Source organism: Bufo gargarizans, chromosome 5 (assembly GCF_014858855.1).
Source record: "Bufo gargarizans isolate SCDJY-AF-19 chromosome 5, ASM1485885v1, whole genome shotgun sequence".
In the NCBI taxonomy this organism is placed as follows: domain Eukaryota; kingdom Metazoa; phylum Chordata; class Amphibia; order Anura; family Bufonidae; genus Bufo; species Bufo gargarizans.
The window spans coordinates 74,965,653-74,985,687 of NC_058084.1; the positions used below are offsets into that span (position 1 = coordinate 74,965,653).

Here is a 20,035-nt window from a genome sequence, read left to right on the forward strand (position 1 = left end):
AGCTGCAACATTGGCAGCTCAACTTAAGTTAAATGAAAAGACAAATAAAAAATATTGGTTGCACTCCCTTTTTTTTTGTGTGATTTCATATGTTAAAGGAGTGTACCTCCTGAGTTAGAGACCGTTGGTGATTTCTTTAAATAAAAAATTGGCAGATGGCAATCGCATAGATTCAACATTTATGTAAGACCATCTTTAATAGTAGATTAGTTTTCTTTATTTTGTAGGTTCACCCCGTAAAATTTAGATTGTTGGAAACTCCATTGTAGTTGGAGCGGAAAAACATGTACAAGAACGGAACTACGCAGCAACATTAGGATTAAAAATAAAGATTAACATTTGCTGGAATGGAAAAAAGGACTTAAAAATAAAGGACTTGCTATTTGAATGTAACAAAATGTCCTAAAATTTTCCACCTCCAGATTTATTAATTGTTCATATAGGTGGAACGACATAGGAACAGTTAGCTCCCTGAGTTTCATTTCTGAAATCCAGCAAATTTGGTCACAAATAGGATTGAATTTCCCAAAAGCTATCCTTATATTTTCAGAAATGATCCCCAGGGTCACCTGGTCTGACAAAGAGAGAAAAGAGGAATAAAAATGAATAAGCATTTATAAAATATTTTATTTAACACAGGTTTTTGTTCGTACAGACACATTAAAATAGAAGGATTTACAAGAGGCCTTTACTCTAATAATTCCTTATGTCTGTCTGACATTGGAAACCATATTGTTAATGTAGGTTTCCAAAACCTTATAGAGTCAGGCTTGCGATGTTTGGGGGATGCCATGTAATAAATTACATGGCGTACGGGGTAAGTTTCTCATATGTTTGAGTGGACATGAGTTATTAATTGTACTAATTTATTGGATTGGTAAATATAAAATGGTAAATAATTGAACATCGCTGCCTATATAATCCACAAATAAATATGTTTTATTATGCACAAATAAATTGGTTTAGTTAATATTATTTAAGGGAATCTCTGGAACCTAGGCCACCATGAATGGGCCCTATATAATTGTGTAATACAATGAAGGGAACACATGGCGGCATGGTTCTGGCATTGTATTAATGTTATTAAAGTTATCTTACCTGGTGATCGGTGTCATCCACGAGGATCAACTGTATTTCTTGTCAGTTATCTTCAACGTTATCCTCATTGGATGGCAGCCTAACAGTCAAGGCGGGAGGACACCTGTAAAAGAAGAAGTTAAACGTTAATTGCGCATTGACGGCGCAGAGAAGCATCTGTCCCTCCCACCCGCAAAAAATAAATAAATATTTTGTTTCGTCGCGATGTCTCATTATGCGGTAAGTCGCTCATATGTAGGAGTGGACATGAGTTATTAATTGTACTAATTTATTGGATTGGTAAATATAAAATAGTAAATAATCCCAGTATATATAATCCACAAATAAATATTATTATACACAAATAAATTGGTTTAGTTAATATTATTTAAGGGTTGTTGTATGTTATTTAAGGGAATCTCTGCAACCTAAGCCACCATGATCTTCTCCAACTCTGCTGCCATTTTTATTTATTTTTTTACAGCGTTTCTAAACGTATCTGCTTGATATACAGCAAAAATGAGATATGAACAGGCTTAAGTCTGTTTACACACCCAGATCTTTTGTAGTACACACCAACTATTGGTCTGATTGGACAGATAATGTATATTATATCGTCCGTATAAAATAACTAACTCCCATTATAACAAACACACAAAGAAAAGAAAAAGCAGCAGGGCACAGAAATGAATGTACTGATAGATTTTCGCCACCAGATGTCAATGTTGAGCCAATAACCAGTTAAGAAAGGCAGCAACAACCCGTAGATCTACTACTCCACCAGCAGGGGGCAGCATAATACTAGATATGTCATGTAATCCCATCCAAATTAAAAATCCACATCACACAACACAGCTCCGCGGCTCAGAAGGACAAGGTCAATGTATGATTTTTTACAATGCACGAGGACTGGTGTTATTTATGGATCCGGCGGCACAGGGGGAGGCAAGGTAGGTACCTGGAGGTAGAGGGCTCACTTTGGGGGCAGGGTTGTTCTTTGGCTTCCATGTGTGTGGAAGATGGGAGACCCCTCATCTGATGGACGGGTAGTGATGGATGCTGGAGAGGAGGGCGCAGGTGCTGGAGACCGGGGATCGGGCACATGATGCCTCGGATGCCATTGCTGGGTGAAGTCTAGTGCAGGCATGCTGCTGTCATTGCTCTGGATTCCTACAAGTGCATGGGGCCCCTGCAGCTCCCTGGGGTCCCTGGAAGATAGACCCTGTCCTGCTTCTTCTCAATGAACAGAAGGCTGCCAGGGCAGGGCAGTGGATGCCAGGATGGCACTGACTGTCCCCGAAAGCACTGCCATTCTGATTGAGCAGAGAGAAACCTGAGGACCTGGGGCAATGTCATGGGATGCTGAGGGGGACTGGAGGAGCAGCAATGTGTTAGTGAACGGGTTAACTGTGTAATGGAATAGTATAGTGTGCACTGGTGTGTGTACTATTGTAGTATAGTGTGCACTGGTGTGTGTACTATTGTGGTATAGTGTGCACTGGTGTGTGTACTACTGTAGTATAGTGTGCACTGGTGTGTGTACTACTGTAGTATAGTGTGCACTGGTGTGTGTACTATTGTAGTATAGTGTGCACTGGTGTGTGTACTATTGTAGTATAGTGTGCACTGGTGTGTGTACTATTGTAGTATAGTGTGTGCACTGGTGTGTGTACTATTGTAGTATAGTGTGCACTGGTGTGTGTACTATTGCAGTGTAGTGTGTGCACTGGTGTGTGTACTACTGTAGTATAGTGTGCACTGGTGTGTGTGTACTATTGCAGTATAGTGTGCACTGATGTGTGTACTATTGTAATAGTGTGTGCACTGGTGTGTGTACTATTGCAGTATAGTGTGCACTGGTGTGTGTACTATTGCAGTATAGTGTGCACTGGTGTGTGTACTATTGTAGTATAGTGTGCACTGGTGTGTGTACTATTGTAATAGTGTGTGCACTGGTGAGTGTGTACTATTGTATTATAGTGTGCACTGGTGTGTGTACTATTGTAGTATAGTGTGCACTGGTGTGTGTACTATTGCAGTATAGTGTGCACTGGTGTGTGTGTACTATTGTAGTATAGTGTGTGCACTGGTGTGTGTACTATTGTAATATAGTGTGCACTGGTGTATGTACTATTGTAGTATAGTGTGTACACTGGTGTGTGTACTATTGTAATATTCTGTGCACTGGTGTATGTACTATTGTAGTATAGTGTGTACACTGGTGTGTGTACTATTGTAATATAGTGTGCACTGGTGTGTGTACTATTGTAGTATAGTGTGCACTGGTGTGTGTACTATTGTAGTATAGTGTGCACTGGTGTGTGTACTATTGTAGTATAGTGTGTGCACTGGTGTGTGTACTATTATAGTATAGTGGGCGTAATATTGTGTGTGTACTATTGTAGTAAGTGTGTGCCTTACTATAGTGTTCTATATGCACTGTTGTAGTGTGAGCATTGCTGTTGTTACCATTATAATTTCCTGTGCATTGCTGTGTGTACCATTGCAGTATAATGTGTGTATTGATGTATGTACTATTGTAGTATAGTGTGTATTGCTGTGAGCTATTGTAGTATACTGTGTGTATTGCTGTATATACTATTGTAGTATACTGTGTGTATTGCTGTATATACTATTGTAGTATACTGTGTGTATTGCTGTATATACTATTGTAGTATAATGTGTGTATTGCTATATCTACTATTGTAGTATAATGTGTGTATTGCTGTATATACTATTGTAGTATAATGTGTGTATTGCTGTATGTACTATTGTAGTATAGTGTGTATTTCTGTGTACTATTGTAGTATAATGTGTGTATTTCTGTATGTACTATTGTAGTATAATGTGTGTATTGCTGTATGTACTATTGTAGTATAGTGTGTATTGCTGTATGTACTATTGTAGTATAGTGTGTATTTCTGTGCACTATTGTAGTATAATGTGTGTATTGCTGTGTACTATTGTAGTATAATGTGTGTATTGCTGTGTACTATTGTAGTATAATGTGTGTATTGCTGTATATACTATTGTAGTACAATGTGTGTATTGCTGTGTACTATTGTAGTATAATGTATATTGCTGTGTACTATTGTAGTATAGTGTATATTGCTGTGTACTATTGTAGTATAGTGTGTATTGCTGTGTACTATTGTATTATAGTGTCTATTGCTGTGTACTATTGTAGTATAATGTGTGTATTGCTGTGTACTATTGTAGTATAGTGTGTATTGCTGTGTACTATTGTAGTATAGTGTGTATTGCTGTGTACTATTGTATTATAGTGTCTATTGCTGTGTACTATTGTAGTATAATGTGTGTATTGCTGTGTACTATTGTAGTATAATGTGTGTATTGCTGTGTACTATTGTAGTATAGTGTGTGTATTGCTGTATATATTATTGTAGTACAATGTGTGTATTCCTGTGTACTATTGTAGTATAATGTGTGTATTGCTGTATATATTATTGTAGTACAATGTGTGTATTCCTGTGTACTATTGTAGTATAATGTGTGTATTCCTGTGTACTATTGTAGTATAATGTGTGTATTGCTGTGTACTATTGTAGTATAGTGTGTATTGCTGTGTACTATTGTAGTATAGTGTGTATTGCTGTGTACTATTGTAGTATAGTGTATATTGCTGTGTACTATTGTAGTATAATTTATATTGCTGTGTACTATTGTAGTATAGTGTGTGTATTGCTGTGTACTATTGTAGTATAATGTATATTGCTGTGTACTATTGTAGTATAATGTGTGTATTGCTGTGTACTATTGTAGTATGTGTGTATTGCTGTGTACTATTGTAGTATAATGTGTGTATTGCTGTGTACTATTGTAGTATAATGTATATTGCTGTGTACTATTGTAGTATAGTGTATATTGCTGTGTACTATTGTAGTATAATGTGTGTATTGCTGTGTACTATTGTAGTATAATGTGTGTATTGCTGTGTACTATTGTAGTATAATTTGTGCTCTGTAATGTAGTGCAGTTGTTTGTACTATATGTCCTTTTACTATCGCACCTATAGATGTGTATACCGTGCTATAGGTTACTCATCCGCAGTGCTATGTACTACTGTATATCATTGGCGATGCGATTTGTAGTTTTATGTCTCGTCTCTCACTATCTCGGGGCAGAGCTGAAGGAATCTTGTCAGTTCTGGAGAAGACTTGTTCTGGGTGTTATGGGACTGTAGAGTTGTGGGTGTATATATTATGTGTATACAGAAGGAGTGAAGAAATCATGAATGGGAGGAGGATAGTAGATGGTCAGTAGAGGATAAGTCACCTGGCTGGTACTTTAAAGAAGGATGGGTTAATTTTTACTCTCCACCCTAAAACAGGCTGGTCTCTGAAAGCCAACCCCACCTGCTGAGGTCTGAGTGAGATGGAGCTGGTGGGACCCTATAAAGCCCCGCAAGAAAAAACCTGGTGGCTGACGCTCATTGACTGGCAACCAGCAAAGGGACTTGTCCAGCAAGAGGAGCTGAGAGCAGAAGATAATGGCACACGCATGGGGATATGGTCCTGGCAAGGGTGAGTGATGGGAACATGTGTCTTTCCTCTTGACACTTCTTCAGCTTGTGGTATGTTAATTGAGGACATGTTTTTAAGAGACCATTAAACTAAGTCTTCCCCACGTGTAACGTCTGGGTCAAGATATGGGTGACTTTCCTTAGTTTACCACTGTGGACATCTATTTTTGAATTCTGCACCTTCTATATCTAATCAGCCAGTATCGGTTTTCATGGCTGTCCTCTCACCAGTAGCCATTCTCATCCCGTGCCGTAAATTGCCTTTTCATTAGCACGGAGCGGTTCCCTCTAGGCTGGAGCCGTGGGGATACACATTAAACTAATTGCATTTGGATGGTTTTCACAATGCTAATCATTCATCTGACTCTATGGATATCACGACCGAACGTTTCCCTAAAATAGCACTCATGGTATAGACCGGGCTGCTAGGTTCTCCTCTGAGAACTTCCACCTTATGATTTAGGATTTTATGAGTTACCTTGAGTCATCACAGTGTCTGCTGAGATTTCCTGCTCCACGTCTTCTGTCTAGCATGACCTTGAAATGACAAGATTGCTAGAATTAAGATAATCTGCAACATTTATAGCGTTTCCTCAAACCACCTCTTCTTTCTGACCCGTTCTGGTTTTAACATGGGGCTTGAGATGATCTCATCGTTGTATACGGCTTCCTGGCAGATACAAACTAGCTCCTGAATGGGTTAATATCATGTTAAGGATTATCTGCTCTCCTGCAAATTCACTATTAACTTTTGAAAGCTACTGATTAAACTTGGAAACATTTTGCAACATTATAACATTTCATCGAAGGTTGACCTTGAGACACCTTGTCAGCACTTACACTGGATTGTGATAAGGATGATGATGATGATGAATTCTGACAATATGTTACAAAATGTCTTTGATGTAGACCGCCGATAATTAAAGCATTTGCTGTTTTTCTTGTAGGACCTGACACATGGCATAAATCCTTTCCAATTGCTTTGGGTGATCATCAATCCCCTATTGATATTAAACCAGGTGAAGCCAAATACGACCAAACACTTCAACCTTTGAACATTAGCTATGATCCATCCACTGCGACACTCATCCTCAATAATGGCCATAGCTTCAACGTTGAATTTGAAGATTCTCAAGACAAATCAGGTCAGTTTATTTTTACCAGAACATAGATATTACTTGGTCATTGACCATTTGGGTGAAGGTTAGGCTTGTTAGAAACGTTTCTCTGTAGTGCATTGTCTACCACTATAACTGGTGAACATCCATCATTTCATTCACTCATCCTAATGATATCTCTCTCTGACCTTGGGCAAGTGATAGCATCTGATGCAAGGGTGAACCTAGCCTTTCTGCTGCCTGAGGCGAAAATTGAAACAGTGCCTTCCTCTCCCCATTGACAATTTCTTAACCTAACTCCTTCCCTTCTGCCCATGGACCTTAGGCTGCCCACTCCACCCCCTTGCCCCTACCTTGTGCTGCCTGAGGAACTCGCCTCACCTGCCCTCATTGGTGGTGCACCCCTGGTCTGATGGTCGGGACCACCATGGACCCAGTATGAAGGAGGCAGCAGGGCTAGTTCAGCTCTGTGCAGGGAACTGCAGCTCAGCCCCATTCACGCTGTAGGGAGAAATCGGAAACAATTTTTTCCCCCTTCGTTTGGCAGGGGTGCCAGCGGTCAGGCCATCATTGATCAGAAGATCATATGTTGGGAATGCTCTTATAGTTATTTCTACTAGGACTGATTATTCCACATATACTGGTGGCTCTACAGTGATCCCCCCAGTGAGGAGACGTTACCTGGATATGTCCAGAAGTCTTCCCATTTAACCCCCTAGCACACATAGGACTCAACCTAATCTCCTTACTGGAAGGCCTTGTGCCGGTACCTACCTGTTACAGGTGCACACATTTCAAGGTTACAGCGGCCTTATCTGTAATAGATATGTTATGTACACACGTCGGCTGCTACTGGAATACTGGCTGTCGCTGGCGTCACTGGATCCAGGACAATTATAATATCAGTGTCAGTGTTCACTGCAGAAAAAGAGAAACGCAGTCAGAAATGTAACATATATCGTAGTGATTGTTCTCATCGCCCTGCGCATTCTACTAAGCCTATAGACAGTCCTTACAGAAGTGATGTGCTCAGTGCCTCCCTCAGTATCTCTAGTGTTTATTACAGTGGTGGTAAAATGTTTTTGTGCACAGACTTTGCTAAACATTTAAAATGTTTGACACGTAGCAGAGCTGTGTTTGTCATATAGGAGAGATAAGTATCTTAATGCACCAGTGGGCTCAGGTCAGGGTTATATCTGTAGTATTAAAGTATTACATACGGAACATCATTAGCTGAATGAGACCTCCAAAGAAAGAGTTATTTGATCTATCTATTATCTATCTATTATACCTATCTATCTATCTATCTATCTATCTATCTATCTATCTATCTATCTATCTATCTATCTATTATATCTATCTATCTATCTATCTATCTATCTATCTATCTATCTATCTATCTATCTATCTATCTATCTATTTTTAGTATGTATGTGTCTGCCTGTCTATCTCATATCTATCTATCTATCTATCTATCTATCTATCTATCTATCTATCTATCTATCTATCATCTAATATCTATCTAATTATCTATATCTATTTATCTATATATCATCTGTCTATATATCTCTAATATCTATCTATCTATCTATCTATCTATCTATCTATCTTTCTATCATCTCATATCTCTCTCTATCATCCATCTATCATTCTCACCGGTGACGTCACTGTAGGATCTCCTGACACAATGTAGGAGCCGCCCCTCCGCGCAGGGACAGTAATGAAATTCCAGTTTATAAGATCATTATCTTTCACCTTGGAAGTCACCGCAGCAAGGAGATCACCGATTGTGTTCACTATTTGCTGCACTGTACAGCGGTGTGCACCAGTGTATACACCCCCCGGGCTCACATTGATGGGCCGCTCACTTGTCATACAGTGCTGTGTATGTGATAAAGGGCTGGACTGCTGAGCGCGCGCTGCCATTAGTAGCTGTGTGCTTTCACGCTAACAGCTTGCAGAGTCCCCAGACGGATATACGGAGCACGCTGGTAGCAGTAAATTAAGCAGTCATTAATTATTGTACTTAGTTAATATCCCGCATCTGCAGGTGGACAGGGTGTTACATTATAGCCGCTGCTGAGCAGTAAGGCGAGCATTCAGCGCGGGTGCAATGCGTGAGGTAAACGCATTGCACCTGCACTGAATACAGACCCATTAATTTAAATGGGACAGTGTACATGAGTGTTGTTTTTCACGCATCACTTATGCGTTGCGTGAAAATCGCAGCATGTTCTATATGCGTTTTTCACGCAACGCAGGCCCCATAGAAATGAATGGGGCTGCGTGAAAATCACAAGCATCCGCAAGCAAGTGCGGATGCGGTGCGATTTTCACGCATGGTTGCTAAGGAGACGAGGGATGTATGACTCGGGACACCATTTACTTTAATATTTTCCATTATAACATGGTTATAATGGAAAATAATAGCATTCTTTAATACAGAATGCAAAGTCAAATGTCAATTGAGGGTTAAAAAATAATAAAAACTACTCACCCCATCCACTTGATCGCGCAGCCGAGATCCTCTTCTTTGTTGTTCTTGAGGGACCTGCAAAAGGACCTTCGCTAAAGTCATTGCGCTCACCACGTAGTGAGCATGGTGACGTCAGCGCAGGTCCTGCTGAATGAATATAGAAGGACCTTCTATCTTTATTCAGCAGGACCTGCGCTGACGTCATCATGCTCACCACGTGGTGAGCGTGATGACGTCAGCAAAGGTCCTTTTGCAGGTCCTTCAAGAAGAACAAAGAAGAGGAACCCGGCTGCGCGATCAAGTGGATGGGGTGAGTAATGTTTTTATTATTTTTTAACCCTCAATTGACATTTGACGTTGCATTCTGTATTAAAGAATGCTATTATTTTCCATTATAACCATGTTATAATGGAAAATAATAAAATCTGCAGAACACCAAACCCAAACTTCAGTGAAGAAGTCCGGGTTCGGGTCTGGGTACCGCATTCAGTTTTTTATCAAAAACTGAACAACTGAACGCGAAAGCAGGCAAAACTGAATGACTTTGCCTGCGAACTCGCCCAGTTTTCACTGAACGCAGACGCAACGCATCCGGACCAGGTCCCCGATCACAGTGGTCTGTGTATGAGCAGTTTCTTTTTGTATAGAGAAAAGGGGACCTGGACCGTCTTAGCTGCTGTACCGTACATGTACGGCACAGGACGGGATGGCAGGTTCATACCTTGTTTCTTTAATCCAGTTGAAACATCTAGCAGGGTGGCATGTTTCCTATTCTTCACCACCCAGTTGCCATAGGCTTGCATTGTTCACCAGAACAGAAAAACAGTCTCCACGTGTGTGTGTGTCCTCTGGAAAAGGTGGATCATGATGGAAATGTTTCCAGGGCTCAGTTCCAGTGGGCGGTTTCATTGAGTGATTGACAGCATGCACACAGAGATATCCGTCAGTCACTGATAGCACCGCCCACTGGACTCTTAAGCAGAAAAAAGATCTTTGTTTTCTGCAAAACTGTATATCAATCTGCTCAGCTCCTCCTGCACCATAACATGCTGCCTGCAGATAAGACAGTATGCTCAACATGACAGGTTCCCGGGGGGCATGGCCTAGCCAGCATGGTGTAAGGAAGCAGCTACGCAGTGCTCCAGAGTAATCCTGAGGAAATCCTGAACTCACCCAGTATTAGGTATACCACCACTCCCCCAGCCTGTCTCATACAGCGTTTGGACTTGGGAGAGCAGAAGAGAGTGGTCGGCAGTAGCGCTGCCCCGCCGGGAACGGAGCGCCGGTACAGTATATGGCGCTTGAGCAGGGAGCTGCACTACGCTAGGCAGCACTATCCCCTATCTGGCCTTGAATACACCTTACCTGACCTACACTATCTCTTGCTTGGCCTGCTTGCTGTCCGGTGCCCCCAAGGATCATCTCAGTAAGCTGGTGAAGCGGAGGGGACAGAGGTGGAGGTGGGGAAGACACGTAGCGGGCGCCATTTTAGATGAAGGAGAGCGCGGGTGAGAGAAATAGAGGGAACAAAAAACTGCTCTGTGGAGGGCTTAATGAGGGGATACCTAGGACTTTCCCTCCAGAAATAGAAGCTACTGTGAAAGTTACAGTACTGTGCCCTGGAAGAGACCTATTCTCCTAACTGCTGTGGGAAGTGTGCCCTGCCCAACTTACATCTGTTGTGCCCAAATCTCTCCTGGATAATATCTTATACCTAGTGGATCATTCCTGCTAAGCCTACTGTTACACTAGCCCAGGTTCTCCTGATTCCACCTGCTGCCGTCCAGCTATTTGCCTTCTATTGATACCATCCTGGGGACCATCCTGTGAAGATCGATTAATGTGCTGGCAAAGCTGTCTTATTTCATATTTTACTATTCCTCCTGTCGTGAGGTTCTTATATGGGCCGCAAAACTGCCACATCCGTTACTTCTCCTGTTGCAAAAGTGTTTATGGATGCCATGAGTCAAACAGATCAGGAAGGCGGAGGGTTTCTTCCCTTAGAAACCTCAGCCGAGGTCTCTCAAATTATTAAAGCGATTGCCAAGCGGCATTGACGGCGAAAATTGATCATCTCAGCTGTCTGCGGCATGACTTTAACAAAATACGTGAAAGAACCACTGAAGTGGAACGCAGATTGAGTGACGTGGAAGATATAACCAAAGCGGGCGAAACTGACACTAGACAATTGCAGAAACAGGTCAAGATGTTACAAGCCAGGGCTGAAGACTCAGAAAACCGCAACCGACGAAATAATATTCGTATACTGGGTCTGCCCGAGCGGGCTGAGGGATCTACACCAGAAATCTTTGTGGAACAACTGATTAGGGTCCATTCACACGTCCGTAGTGCACCCGGCCGGCACCCCCATAGAAATGCCTATTCTCGTCCGCAATTGCAGACAATATTAGGACATGCTCTATTTTTTTCCGGAGCTGCGGACCGGAAGATTGGGGGCACGCTCTGAAAATGCGAATGCGTAGAGCACATAGTGTGCTTTTCGCATCCATTCAGTCCCCAAAGAGAATGAATGGGTCCGCACCCGTTCCGCACAATTGCAGAACGGGTGCAGACAACACTTGCGGACGTGTGAATGGAGTCTAAGAGACACTCTACAGCCGATTACCCTATCCAACAGTTTCGTTATTGAAAGAGCACATAGGGTCCCTTCGAAACCTCTGCCTGCGGGGGCCCCTGACAGACCGTTTATGATGAAGATTCTGAATTACAGAGACAGGAATGCCATACTCTTAGCTGCCCGACAGAAGGGTACCATCACCTATAAAAATGTTCGGTTGTCCTTCTATCCGGACTTCTCAGCAGAGGTCCAAAAGAAAAGGAAGCAGTTCAATGAAGTCCGGGCACGACTTAGGGAGTGGAATATAAAATATGCAATGATATATCTCTCTCAGCTGCGAGGGCAAGATGGTGACACTGTCCGTTTCTTTGAACCCCGGAAGCAGCAGCGGATTGGATTGACAGGCGTCTGCATGTGAGACCTCGTCGCTGACAAGCTACGGATTGGGGAGTAAATAAGAAAAACGTTCTTGAGCTGTTGTCTTCTCTTCCTTAAAGGGGGTCTACAGTTTGTTTCAACTGATGATCTATCCTCTGGATAGATCTTCAGCATCCGACACCCGAGACCCCGCTGATCAGCTGTTTGAGAAGGCAGCGGCGCTCCAGCAGCGCCGCGGCTTTCCTACTGTTTACCGCAGGCCCAGTGAAGTCATGACTAGTATTAACTGGCCTGGGCGGGGCTAAGCTCCATTCAAGTGAACAGAGCTTAGCCCCGCCCAGGCCAGTTGATACTAGTCGTGACATCACTGGGCCGGCGGTAAACAGTGAGAAGGCCGCGCGCTGCTGGAGCGTCGCTACCTTCTCAAACAGCTGATCAGCGGGGGTCCTGGGTGTCGGACCCCCGCCGGTCAGATGCTGATGATCTAGCCAGAGGATAGATCATCAATTAAAACAAACTGCAGAACCCCTTTAAATACAGTTCTTATTTTCTGTTCCTGTTTTTTATTGGAAGTCGGAATCTATATATGGTTGCTGGGTGACAGTATTCTGATATGTATGCACTGTTTGTTGAGGAATTGTTCTCTTTATCTTTCTAATTGCCATTCTTGTATGGTGTGAATATGCGCCTAATTGGCTAGGGGTAGTACTATACCCAAGTGCTTCTGGTTAAGGGTTAAAGGGGTATTCCCATCTCAGACAATGGGGGCATATCGCTAGGATATGTCCCGATTGTCTGATAGGTGCAGGTCCCACCGCTGGGACCTTAACCTACAACGAGAACAAAGCTGGGAGCACTGTGGCTGGAAGACCCCAAATGCTGTTCCCATAGAAGCCCATGCTTCCATTTATTTTTCGGCTATTTTCGGCGGCCCCATAGAAATTAATGGAAGCATGGGCTTCTAGTGGGGAGGGAAGGGATCGGTTTTAGTTCCGTGGTCGTTTATGTCAGTGTGTGTGGGTGTGAATGTCTGCTCTTTCACGGGACCTGGAGACCTGATTATATTCTTTTGGTAGGTATATGGCTTTAGTTAAACTAATATCCTGGAATGTTAGGGGTCTCAATAATAAGATTAAACGTTCACTGGTCTTCAATTACTTTAAAAACTATAGTCCCGATATAATTATATTACAGGAAACGCACCTCCGGGGCCAGAAAGTGTTGGCTCTTAAACTCCCCTGGGTGGGATCTGCATATTATGCGGTATATTCTAATTATGCAAGAGGAGTTTCTATTCTAATTGTCCAAAAACTTTCTTTTCAGGTTATTTCAGTTCAACTAGATGTCTGGAAGATATGTGATTTTACATGCCAGGATTAGAGAAGTGCAATACCTAGTCATAGGTCTCTAGATACAACCCCCATTCTGTACGGAAATTCTTGATTCTATTATGAGCAAAGTCATAATGTTCCCAGCAACTCCCTTTATCATTCTGGGCGATTACAACGCCACTTTAGATCCACCATGAGACAGGTTATTTCCCCAGACTTCTCCTAATAAGTCTCAATACAATTCAGTTGTATATAGCTCTTAGCTTACATGTATGAGTGAGGAAAAATTGCTACTCACTTTTTATGAAGTGTTTGCACTTTGAGTCCTTTATTTGCAAAACATTGAAAGCAGTTTCTAGGCTCGCAGGCCTGTGTTCCTGAGACGCCGAGTTGTACCCTACTCCATCATGTGCAACGTTTCGGGGGTCCTGCCCCATTACTCATGCATGTAAGCTAACTGCTATATACAAACTGAATTGTATAGAGATTATGGACACAGAGTCCAAGGTCAGTTGTTGTCCACTAGTGGGAGTAATTTGATATTTTGCAGTTCTCATAATAAGTCTCTATTACATTGGGTGGAAGCCCATGGTCTAATAGAGGTATGGCGTCATCTTCATCCTACCAATACACAATTCTCGTGGTACTCATATCCACAGGTTCTTTGTCCCGTATAGATCTAGCCTTTGTCTGTAGGGATTTTCTACCCTATATCAAAACTAGTGATTATCTTCCTAGGGGTATTTCGGGCCATGCCCCCCTTCTCCTGATTTTATCCTAGCCATTGGCCCCCCTGATAGGTGGTGGCGCTTGAACTCAATGTGGCTTGATGTTTTACCAGTGGAGAGTGGCTGTCATGAGGCTATGGACCACTACTGGAAAGAGAATGAGGGGTCTTTGAACCCTCTGCTAGAATGGGATGCCTTTAAGTCAGTGGTGAGGGGGGCGTTAATCCATGCGATAGCATCATATAGAAAGGAATTATCCATCAAACGGACTAAGTTAGAGACAGCGGTGTTGGACAGGGAGCGAGAGTTTTCAAAGGACCCAAGTAGTGATAAGCAGAGTGATTGACACCGCCTATTCTGCCTACATCTTACTGACTATACTCAGAAGAAACTCCTGGCTCAGAGATTGGCTACATGCACACGACCGTTGTGTGTTTTGCGGTCCACAATTTGCGGAATGGCACGGACATCCATTAATATAACTGCCTATTCTTGTCTGAAAAATGGACCAGAATAGGACAGGTTATATATTTTTTCCAGACCACGGAACGGAGCAAAGGATGCATTCCTGTCCGCATTTTTTGCAGCCCCATTGAAGTGAATGGGTCTGCATCCAAGCCGCAAAAACTGCGGCTCGGATGCGAACCAAAACTACGTTCCTGTGCATGAGGCCATAAGCAGTTTTTTCCAGATGGGGATAAGAATGGTAGGACTTTAGCATACTTGGCCCGCTCAGAGGCCCCCCTTGCTGGAGTCATGACTGCCCAATGTGTACTGCTAATAGACCCTCGGGATGTGTGTCACCAATTTGCTTCCTATTATTCTGATCTATATGCTTCAAAAATTACATGTACTCAAGGGGATATATCCTTTTTTTGGCTGGGTTTAAACTTCCTACACGTGCATGCGAGGATAAGGGGGCCTTGGCGGCACACATCACGGACTCTGAGATTGAACTCGCTATTGGATCCTTAGCAGCGAGGAAGGCTCCAGGACCAGACGGCTTTCCGGCTGAATGGTACAAGTTATTCTCTAAAGAGCACAGAACCAGACTTCAGAAGCTTTTTGATTATGCTTTTTGATAGGCTCCCTACCTCCTTCTTTTTTAGAGGCGACAATTGTGGTGATCCACAAACCGGAAAGCCCTCCAGACCAATGTAACAACTATCGACCTATCTCGCTTCTGAATCTTGATGTTAAGATTCTGGCAAAAATACTGGCGATGCGACTGAGGGAGGTTATGCTTTCTTTAGTGGGGGTGGACCAGGGTTTCATGCCGGGGAAAACTACTTATATAAACTTGAGATATTTATACACTAATCTACTACAGGTTTGTCACGATAATCGGGTATGAGGGTCCTGGCCTCATTAGATAATGAGAAGACTTTTGATTCAGTGGAATGAGAGTTTATGTGGGCGACGCTCAAACGGATGGGTTTTCCTAGGAATTTTCTACACTGGTTACAGTTGCTCTATAGGTCTCCCACAGCGAGGGTCAAAGTAAATGGGTATGTTTCGGACTCTTTCCCTCTGGGAAGGGGCACCAGGCAAGGCTGCCCCCTCTTCCCCTTGCTGTTTGCATTGATAATGGAGCCCTTATCCATACTCATTTCTTCCAACTCATATATAGAAGGCTGGTAAGTGGCTGGCATCATGGAGAAACTTTATTTATATGTAGACGATATGTTGGTGTACTTAGCGAACCCAGGGATTTCCTTAGTTGCACTCTTAGATACTGTAAACAAATTTGGTAGTTTCTCGGGTCTCCGGGTGAACTGGACCAAGTCGAGTCTTTGCTTAATCGATGATTTTGATCCAGTTCAAATCTCACAGCAATCCAAACTCCAAGTAGTAGAGCAGTTTAAATATTTAGGGATCAAAATCCACAGGGAGGTTGCAAAATTGGACCAACTTAATGTCATTCCCACCATGCAATATATCACTAAGAAAATAGAAGCCTGGGAGAACCTGCTAGGTCGCATTAATGTTATAAAAATGGTTCTCTTGCCTAAACTATTATATCTTTATAGAGCAGCTCCTGTAGCTCCACCTAAGAAACATTTTGTTTGCATGGACAGAGTGTCCACTCCCTTTTTGTGGCATAAGTCATATCCCAGAATAGCGAAACAGACCCTTCAGGCACCTTATAAACAGGGGGCCTAGCACTGCCTAACCTCTCTATGTACTATGCGGCTGTACAGCTGAGCTATGTGTCGTGGTGGATTAGAGCTGATGAGAGTAATCCAGCAGTGGTGTTGGAAGCTGCCTTCGTGGGTTCTTATGAGGACCTTACAAACTTAGTATATAGGAAGGGGCCGGATCTACAAAATACTATACCCTGACGATGGCTTCTACGGTGGCAATTTGGGTTAAATGGGTGAATGTGCATATAGTTTAAAGAGAATGGGGAGAGCTGGTCGCCATATTTACCGCTGTGGAGAAATAGAGGTTTACCAGAATTGTTTTCACTGACAGATGTTAAATTTTGGCCCCAAAGGGGCCTGCGATACCTTACACAACTTTATGACAGGGGTCTATTCAGGTACTTTAACAGTCTGAAACAGGAATTTAAATGGCCCCACCCCTGCTTATATAGATATTTTCAGCTCAGACGTGCTTGTCATGCTCAATTTCTTAAAGATCCGTTGAGACTGGAATGTGGCCCTATTGAGGGGGTGGTAAGGAGGGCTCAGCTGGCCAAAACGGTTCCAACCTTCTATGCGTCATTACTGGCTGAGCAGGACTCTCCACTAGACGATCTGGAGGCCTCACATGTGAGAGAACTTAGGCTAGTTTCACACTGGCGTTTTGGTTTCCGTTTGTGAGATCCATTCAGGGCTCTCACAAGCGGTCCAAAACGGATCAGTTTTGCCCTAATGCATTCTGAATGGAAAAGGATCCGCTCAGAATGCATCAGTTTGGCTCCATTCCACTTTGGAGGCGGACACCAAAACGCTGCTGACACAATATGGGACAATGGAAAACAGATCCGTCCACCATTGTCACACATGGAGATCCACAGTTGTTAGCGCTAGAGATCAACTTATTCAGGTGAAATGGCTACATAAGATATACTATACACCGGGTAGATTGTTTAAGATGGGTAAACTGCCCAGTCCTCAGTGTACGCGATGCGGACATGAGAATGGCTGTTTCTTGCATATGGTTTGGCAGTGTCCGATTATTCAATGCTTCTGAAAAGAGATTTATACTTATATTAAAGCTAAACTTGGCTTCCCTGAGTCTTTTAGGACTAGTTAATGATGATAATGAAGTATGGTAGACAACTATACAGGTTGCTCTTGTTCTATGCAAGGAAAACTATCCTTCTGAATTGGAAGACCCCCCAAAACCCCCACTTTGCAACATTGGATACAATTAGTTAATTCTGATCTATAACTATATAAGTTTGTATATGAACATAGAGGATCCCCTGCATAATGGAAACGGGACGGATCCGTTTTGCAGCCCATAGACTTCTATTATGACAGAATGAATAACGGAATGCCTCTAAAGGGATTCCGTTATGCATTCCGTCATAGAATTGCGTTATGGTCCGTGGTAACGGAATCCATAACGCAATTCTGCTTTTACCACCAAACGAAGCCTGAACAAATTTCAAAATATGAAATTCGCTTATCTCTAGTTACTTCCATACTGCAGTCCAGCAGTGGTGGTCGTATATAGGAATAAGAAAAAGCGCCTATGTGCGCTCCCACACTCCCGGCCACCAGAGAGGTTGCGCCTTTTCCTACAGTGTGCAAGCATGACCACTGCTACTGGATTACAAGGGGTCATAACCCCTGAATATAAGCAGGGTATAATGTGATGGGAAAATGAATCCAGCCAGCAAAGGAGGCAATATGGACAATCACAATACATTAGTAAGTGCCTTGTATTAAAAGGGTTTTCCGAGATTTAAATACTGATGACCTATCCTCTGGATAAGTTATCAGTATCTGAATGTTGGGGGTCTGACACCCGGGATACCCACCGATCAGCTGCTGCTTGAGAAGGCATTGGCACTCCTGTGTGCAGCACAGCTTTCTCGCAGCTCACGAAGCACAGCGCCGTACATTATATAGCTGTGTTTGGTATCGCGCTCAGCCCCATTCACTTCTATGGGGCTGGGCTGCGCATAGGCCATGTGATCGATGAATGTGACATCATATGGCCTTGGGAAAGCTGGTAGAAAGCTGCGGTGCTACTGCGAGCACCAGTGCCTTCTCAAACAGCTGATCGGTGGGGGTCCCAGGTGTCAGACCCCCACCGATCAGATACTGATAGGAGAAAAGCCATTTATTGAAGTGAGGAGCCCCTTTAATGTTTATTTTTCAGCTTATGGAGACTACTAGGCCATGTAGGGCATAGAGAAATATATGAAGAACTTTTGATGTATTGGAAAGTAAATGGATCCTTCTAATACATAAACACAGCACCTAGGAGTGTAAGTAAGACATGTCTTCTGGCAGGACATCGACATATGGTGTCAGGGTACCCTTAAAGGGGTATTCCTATCACATACAGTGGGGGCATATCGCTAGGATATGCCCCCATTGTCTGATAGCTGTGGGTCCCACCTCTGTTACCCACACCTACAACAAGAATGGAGCGGGGAGAGTGGTGGCTGGAGGACCCCGGGTTTCCCGGGGTCCGTCCACCGCCAAGCGCTGCTCCTCGCTGCTCCTTTAGAGGTGAATGGGAGCGCACGCGCTGACCCTGCTCTGATTCATTTCTATGGGGCAGACGGAAATAGCCGAGCCATCGCTCGGCTATTTTTGGCGGGCCCATAGAAATGAATGGAGGGTGGCTGTGCATGCGCAATTCGCCCTCCGTTTATTTCCTATTTTCATTGTAGGTGTGGGTCCCAGAGGTCCCTATCAGACAATGGGAGCATAACCTAGCGATATGCCCCCATTGTCTGAGATGGTAAAACCCCTTTAAAATGCAACCTCCTTGGCAGATTCCTACTTGTAAATACCTACATTTCACTGTACAGAAGCCTTGTCAGAGAAGATTCATATCTGCCAAGGAGAAAAACTTAGACCGCTTCCTGGCAGAAATCCTGGACGTACAGTCATGTGAAAAAATTAGGACACCCTTTGAAAGCATGTGGTTTTTTGTAACATTTTTAATAAAAGGTTATTTCATCTCCGTTTCAACAATACAGAGAGATTAAAGTAATCCAACTAAACAAAGAAAACTGAAGAAAAGTCTTTTCAAGATCTTCTGTAAATGTCATTCTACAAAAATGCCTATTCTAACTGAGGAAAAAGATAGGACACCCTTGCCCCTAATAGCGAGTGTTACCTCCTTTGGCTGAAATAACTGCAGTGAGACGGTTCTTGTAGCCATCTACCAGTCTTCGACATCGGTCTGAGGAAATTTTACCCCACTCCTCAATGCAGAACTTTTTCAGCTGTGAGATGTTTGAGGGGTTTCTTGCACGTACAGCCCTTTTCAAGTCACCCCACAGCATCTCAATGGGATTCAAATCTGGACTTTGACTTGGCCATTCCAGGACTCTCCATTTCTTCTTTTTCAGCCAATCTTTGGTTGATTTACTAGTATGTTTTGGGTCATTGTCATGTTGCATGGTCCAGTTCCGCTTCAGCTTTAATTTTCTAACTGATGGTCTCACATGTTCTTCAAGCACCTTCTGATACACAGTAGAATTCATCGTGGATTCTATGATGGTGAGCTGACCAGGTCCTGCTGCAGCAAAGCAGCCCCAAACCATGACACTTCCACCTCCATGCTTCACAGTTGGTATGAGGTTCTTTTCTTGGAATGCTGTGTTTGGTTT

At 43.0% G+C, this 20,035-nt stretch overlaps 1 protein-coding gene across 1 annotated transcript in view; it reads left to right on the top strand.

Moving 5' to 3' along the window:
• The first annotated feature begins 1,934 nt into the window (after positions 1–1,934).
• Positions 1,935–20,035, top strand: part of LOC122937783 (carbonic anhydrase 2-like) — a 44,148-nt gene continuing 26,047 nt past the window's right edge. The window contains exons 1-3 of the mRNA XM_044292821.1: positions 1,935–2,027; positions 5,429–5,621; positions 6,568–6,765. Of these exons, the coding sequence (XP_044148756.1) occupies positions 5,588–5,621; positions 6,568–6,765 (232 nt within the window). The 5' untranslated portion in view covers positions 1,935–2,027; positions 5,429–5,587. The remainder of the gene's footprint in view (positions 2,028–5,428; positions 5,622–6,567; positions 6,766–20,035) is intronic.